Consider the following 6,558-nt stretch of genomic DNA (forward strand, 5'->3'; position numbering starts at 1 on the left):
GGGGATGAAAACAGTCATTCACTCGTGTGGTTGATGTGAGACTCAGATGGAGCTCAGGAAGTGGGGCTGGCCTTTGATTATTATGATAACCTCTCCCCACCTCCCTGCCCCACCAGGTCCATAGGAATGTCCCCAGCCATCTGCTCGTGAAGGAAGTGGCCTCAATTCAGGGCTGAGTCCCTTCTCCTCTTGGGGGCCTCAATGATCCCATCTGAAAAATGGGGACAAAAGTCCAGGCCTTTCCTCTCCTGTTCAGTGAGTCTGCAGATTCAGTGAGGTCAAGGTCATGAATATGCCATGCAGAAACCAGGTGCCCACTCTGTGCCAGGCCTGTGCAAATGAAGAGCCAGTCCCTGCCTTAAGATGGTCACTGACTGGTAAGGGGTGATGGCAGGGGCGAGGGCACAGAGCCTAGTGGGCAAAGGAGGGGAGGAAGTGCAGGGGATGCCTGCCAGACTGGCGCCCAAGTCAGCCAGGGGAAGTTGGCTGACTTTTAGGGTGCCAGCGGAATTCACGATGGGGGCCAGCTGGGGACAGGCTGGACTTGATCCTTCAGCAGGTAGGGACTCCCTTGAGGTCGGAAGCCTCGGGGCTTCATCTTTGAAAGTTATATGGCCTCACCAGGAAATGGCGAGCATCTAATTGAAGAATTCTGGTCCCTTCCCTGCCCCTTGAGTGAGCGAAGGAGCATTTCCACAGTCTCTCCTAAACCCTCATGGAGCCGTCACCCCGGGGGATCTCCAAGACTCCCTCCAGTTCTGACCTGCCCGCGCGCCATGCCATGCCCCTGCCCTGCCTCCCACCTCAGCCGGCTGGCTGAGCCACCCACCCCCAGAAGGGCCAGCAGAAGATAGGAGACCAGGTCATAGAGAGAGAAGCCCATCGTCTCAGGCTCTGGGAGATGCGGCACCTGCCATCCCAAATTCCAGAATCTTAAAGCCAGAGCTTTCACCCGTGAGAAAACGGAGGTGGCCACAGGAAAAGCTGGCCAAGGTCACAGAGGCGAGGAGGGGGAGACAGCCGTTCCTGGAGGGATGGAGAAGTTACCTAAGTGCGGCCCCGGGCGGCTCCTCACGGGCACTGCCCATGACCGCGGTGGGGTCTGCTGGGCAGCCGCGTGGGCGTGCGGGGAACGGTGTGGGAACGCGAGAGGGGAAGGATGATACAGTGTGAGGGCGCCGGGGGGGAGGGGGTGCCCGAGGCTCTGGGAAGGTGCGTGCGCACCGGCGGGCTCCCGGCCCAGATCCCGCGCCCCCGGCTGTGCCCACCCTGAGCCCCGGCCCGCAGCCCCCAAAGGCCTTGTTCCTCAGACACGGATGCGCGTGCGCGTGCGACACGGGGCGCAGGGTGCAGGGTGCGGGGCGCTGCCCGCCGGCCTGGGGCCCCGGTGTGACGCGCGGCCGCGGTGCCGCAAGGACACGCAGGCCCGGCGCGGGGCTCAGGTGCCTCGGGCGGGGACCCGGGTCCCTCTACCTGCTGCCGCACCACCTGCCGGGTCATCCTCCCATCCCCGCCTGCGTCTGTGCCCGCGCCGCGCCCGCGCCCACCCCGGCGGCGCCCGCGCGCCCCGAGCACCACTTACCCGGGCATGGGCACGGCCGCCGCCGCGGCCTCGGCTCCGGCGGGCTCTGTCACTGCGGGCGGGCGCCAGGCGGGCAACGATCTGCTCCAAGGACGGAAATGCCCGGGCACGGGGCGGCCTGGCCAGAGGCGCGGGACGAGACCCTCCGCGGCGGGCGAGGGCTGCGGCCGGCCGAGTGCTCCCCACGCTCTGCACCGGCGGCGGGCGACGCGGCGCGCTCGGCTCCAACCGCAGCTCTGAGCGCGGAGGGAGGGAGGGGGGAGGGGGAGGGAGCTGGGTGAGGAGAAGGGAGGGAGGAGGGAGCGGGCGCGGGGGGCGGTGCGCGGCGCAGGGGCCTCGGGGCTCTGGTGCTACGCACCCGGTGCGTGCCCTTCTGTTCCCAGGACGCGCGGGGGTGCCTGCCCTTCCAGGTCTGGCATTGCCCCCAAAGGGCACTGGCCGAGTGGGGGTGGGTGGGGATGGAAACTGGGGGACCATGGCACCTGTGAGTGCAGAGAGAGCACCCTGAGCTTGCGGTTGGGGCACCAGGCTGCCACTACCTCTCCAGACCTCTGCCCTCTAGGTGCTTCTCCCCAACAGTAAAATGGGACACAGAGCCGGGTGGCTGATGTGTAGCGTGGGGTCCTTGGGTCCTGCCTCGGTGGGCTCCAAGGCATTGGTGATCTCCTGCAAACTCACACTACCTGTTGAGAGTACAGGTGCCCAAATGCGTCTCCCCAGAGGAAGGGCGCTTACCAGAGATACTCACCGTTGCTTGTCACGGGAATCCGGTTAGGCAGAACACAGAGACTGCACACAGGTGGGCACCGGAGACAGACACGCAGGGACACATACATCCCCGGTGTGAGTGGAGACAGACACACAGACAAACCCCAGTGCAGACACCTGTCCAAGCCCACAAGCACGCATTCCCACCTACCTGGACAGAGACCCCCGGTGCCTGCCGGTGGACCCCCAGGCTTCCCAGCTCCAGGGGCAGTGGAGGCCTCTGACCCCAGGTCCGGCCTTTGCCAGCATTCTGAGCGGCGAGCAGAGAATGCTCGCTGGGGCACAGGTGGAGGCTCTGGGCGGGAGCCTGAGGCAGGTGCAAGAGGCCTGGATGCAGCCTTGAATTCTTTCTTGCCTTGGACAAGGAAGGCCCTGGACATGCTGTGTGCCAGACCAGAGCTGAACACCGGGGACACAGCAGGGACCACAAAGCAGGGAGTGGCCGGCAGATGGCAAATGTGCTCACGCCGCTGAGGTCGGGGTTATGGAACCCCATTGATGGGGAGCCATGAAAGAGGCTGCTGGCGGCTCAGAGAAGGCCTCTTTGAGGAGGCACCACTGTGCTAGGGACCAAAAGGACAGGAAGGTTCTGCTGCTCCTGCTACCAGGGAACTGTCACAAACCCCACAGACTGCTCCTCCCTTCCACAGGAAGCGGCTGGTTCCGTGGAAAGCCAGTGAGATCTGGCATCCCAGAGCCAGGGCCAAGCCCCTGGCACCTCTCAGTGTGGGCTGAGGTTCGCGCACACACACACTCAGACACCTGCTCACATGTGCGCTCACACATGCTTGCTCACACCCACTCACATGCATGCACACATACTCACACCTGCTCATATGCACGAACTCATGCTCGCTCACCTACCTACACAAACACACACTCACACACTCATGCACACACAATCTCACGCACACACATCCTCACAGTCATATGTGCTCACTCACACACCCTCAGCCACACCAGCTCGGTGGCCCACACAGTTACACAATGATTCACACATAGTTACATGCTTTCGCACCTACACAACTCACACACTCATCCAGTGAGCACACACGGGCACATACATGCACACACACACAGTTCCTCACAGTCACACCCACACGCACACTCCCCGCTCGGTTTGCACCCACACTCACGCTCTCACACATACTCATTTCCACACTCATGCAGTCCCCTTCCACGCCAACTCTGAGGCAGCTTTTCCTGAGCCTGGGGCATGTGCTCCTCAGGGCCCAGAGCTGCCATGGGGACATCCCCCCGTCACACATACACAGTCTGTGACTTCCCATTGCCCCAAATGGGAAAAATCAAGACTAAAGCAAGCCCCGATCATGCTGGAAACTTATCACGAGCTAAGTTCTGGCCATGTCGCGAGAGCCCTGCCATCTTGGAGTCGCTCCTCTTACTACCCCACATTCCAGATGGGGAAGTGGAGGCCCAGAGGACACTGGATCCCACCCCGAGCAGGTTGTAAACTGGATTTTGGCCCCCGGCCGGGAGGCCAGCTGCCCCCCATGCCCCCAGGCACCACACGAGGGCAGAGGAGCTGTGAGCACAGGAGTGCCTCCTGAGGGCCCGTGGTCTCCCTTCCCCAGCACATTCGGGCCGTGTTCCTTCTTGGCCTCCCACACTGTGGCAGGCTTCCTGGGGTCATGTCGTTCCATCCCAGGCCCCAGGGCCCTGCTCTGGAGTGAGCAAAGGCAGAGGCAGTCTGCTGAGCCGGCCTCCTTTGGTGGCCCCCAGCAGGAGCATCCCTTGGGCAGGGAGTGGGTCCTGGCTGAAGACAAACACCTCTTAGCAGACATGTGTGGGCAGCTCTGGGAGGGCAGGTGTGGGGCTGGGGAGACCCACACTTAAAGGCTTAGGAGTGGCTGTGACAGCTGACAAGAAGAGAAGACTCCCTTTGGGCTGTGTCACTGTCCTCCCTCGGGGACCAGGGGACATACTGAGCACCCCTGGGGGGTGGAGGTTGTTCATTTAACTGATGGCTGCTATCCACATGGGGGAATCTCCCTGAGCTTGGAGCAGCTGCTGTCCGGGCTGGATGTTTATGCGTCTCCCCTCCCTACTCTCTGACCCCAGACTCTGCACAGGCCCTCTCTGGTCAGGGGGAAGAAGCAAGTTTGGGGGAGAAAATCTGAGGCAGGGGTTGCCTGCCCCACCACTTTGCCTCTGCCCTGGGCCCCCAGGGCACTGCTCATGGCTAATCAAGTCAAGAGTTGGCCATGGTGCATACTTTGTGATGAGCCCACTGGGGCCAAGGTCAGATGGCCAAGGAACAAAGTTTCATGGAAGTCCCCAGTCCTCAGCAAACTGTGGCCCCTAAACAGCTAATGGCCAGGTAAGGTGATGGTCCTTTCTCTGTGGTTTGTGTCTGTTGGTTCCCAGCCCAGAGCCCTGAGGCCGGGAGGGAGGGCCCAGGCCTGGGAATGAGGACACCTGAGTGCCAGGCAAATGCTGCCAGTGTCACTGGTGATCCTTGCTCACTGGCCAGCCCCTCTTGGGTCCTCCATCAGTAAAGAGGTGGGAGCTTTACTAGAAAGTTCTCCCACACACCAAGTCCTGTCCTCTGCACTGAGAGTACTTAGGGAGCCAAACCCAGGGAGGCCCAGACCACTCTGCTTTCCAGCTCCCTCCCAGGTCCCAAGCCAGCCTGTCCCACCATGCCCTGGGCCTGCCTCCTTAGGGCACACCAGGCCTCTGTCCCCACCACACTCTTCCACATTGCCGATGATTGCCTGGGAAACAAAAGCCACAGAGAGCACCCCGCTCTCAGCAGCTGCCCCCACCGCCCCTCCTGGCCGCCTCATCCCCACTGTCACCCCTCTCTCTCTCCACCTGCCTCCAGCCCCTTCAGTCCCCGCTCCCCTCCCACAACTGCTTTCTCTCTTGGCTCCTTGGCCTCTACCCGGTCACCAGGTCCCTTCTCTCCCGGGCCTCTAGGCCACGCCCCCTCCTTGCGCAGGTCCCTCCTGCCACTGTTGGGACAGCAACGCCTTGGCCAGCTCTGAAGTGAGGGCCCCTTTGGCTGGGCCCGGGCCCCCCATCCCGTCTTCTCATGCCCACTGTCTCCCTGGCTGAGGTCCCAGGCCCTTCCCCAAGTCCTCAGGGGCCAAGCCCACATCCACTTGCAGTCCAGGGGCAGGCTAAAAATGCCCCCACGGAGGTGTCCTTGTCCCAACCCCCAGAACCGGAATGCAACCTTATTCAGAAATAGAGTCTTTGCAGATGTGATCGAGTGAAGAATCTTGAGATGTGGGGTTATCCTGGGTTATCCAGGCAAGCCCTGCATGCAGTGACAAGTGTCCTTATAAGGGGGAGATTACACACCCACACTCTCACACATGCACACACATGCTCCCACCCACACCCGTGCACAGACACACACACACACACAGAAACACACACATACACACACATGCACACATGCACCCACCCCCCCAAAATGCACATACAGTTACACACAGTCACACACATATGCACACACTCATACGCATGCATACACACACATACAGACACAGAAACACATACACACACATTGCACACATAAACACACGTGCAGACACCCCACACATACACACAAACATGCTCACACGCACGCACACACATGCACACACATACGCACACTCATGCACACACATACACTCACATGCACCCCCCCACAAGAAGCCATGTGATTGCAGTGGCAAAGTGGAGTGAGGTGGCCACAAGCCCAGGACACTTGGAGCCTTCCGGAGCTGGGAGAGGCAGGAAGAAGCCTTCCCTAGAGCTTCTCGGGGGAGTGTGGCTCTGAGACACCTGGATTTCGGACTTCTGGCCTCCAGGACTGGGAGAGGGTCTATGTCCTCTGTGGTGAGCCACCCGGTTTGTGGTTATTCGTGACAGTGGCCTCGGGCCACTCATCCAAGTCCCAGCTGGGCCACCCAGGAGCTCCAGCTTGGCAGAGCCCTGCCCACAGCAAAACACAGGCTTCTTGGGCTGCCTGGCTTGAGTACATCCACGCCTGGTGGTTCTGGAAAGCTCTGACTGGCAATGCAGAGTGTGCGTGTGTTAGTGTGTGTGAGTGTGTGTGAGAATGTATGTGTGACTGTGTGTGTGCAGGTGTGTGTGGGTGTGAGTGCGTGAGTGTGTGATTGTGTGAGTGTGTGTGGGTGTGAGTGCGTGAGTGTGTGTGAGTTTGTGAGTGTGTGATTGTGTGAGTGTGTGTG

General features: G+C 61.0%; 1 protein-coding gene across 1 annotated transcript in view; it reads right to left on the bottom strand.

Moving 5' to 3' along the window:
- Positions 1–1,088, bottom strand: part of ATP2B3 (ATPase plasma membrane Ca2+ transporting 3) — a 59,314-nt gene extending 58,226 nt beyond the window's left edge. Inside the window, exon 1 of the mRNA XM_026451404.1 lies at positions 1,048–1,088. Within this exon, the coding sequence (XP_026307189.1) occupies positions 1,048–1,088 (41 nt within the window). The remainder of the gene's footprint in view (positions 1–1,047) is intronic.
- Between the last annotated feature and the right edge of the window lie 5,470 nt (positions 1,089–6,558).

The sequence above is a fragment of the Piliocolobus tephrosceles genome, chromosome 12 (assembly GCF_002776525.5).
Source record: "Piliocolobus tephrosceles isolate RC106 chromosome 12, ASM277652v3, whole genome shotgun sequence".
NCBI lineage: Eukaryota > Metazoa > Chordata > Mammalia > Primates > Cercopithecidae > Piliocolobus > Piliocolobus tephrosceles.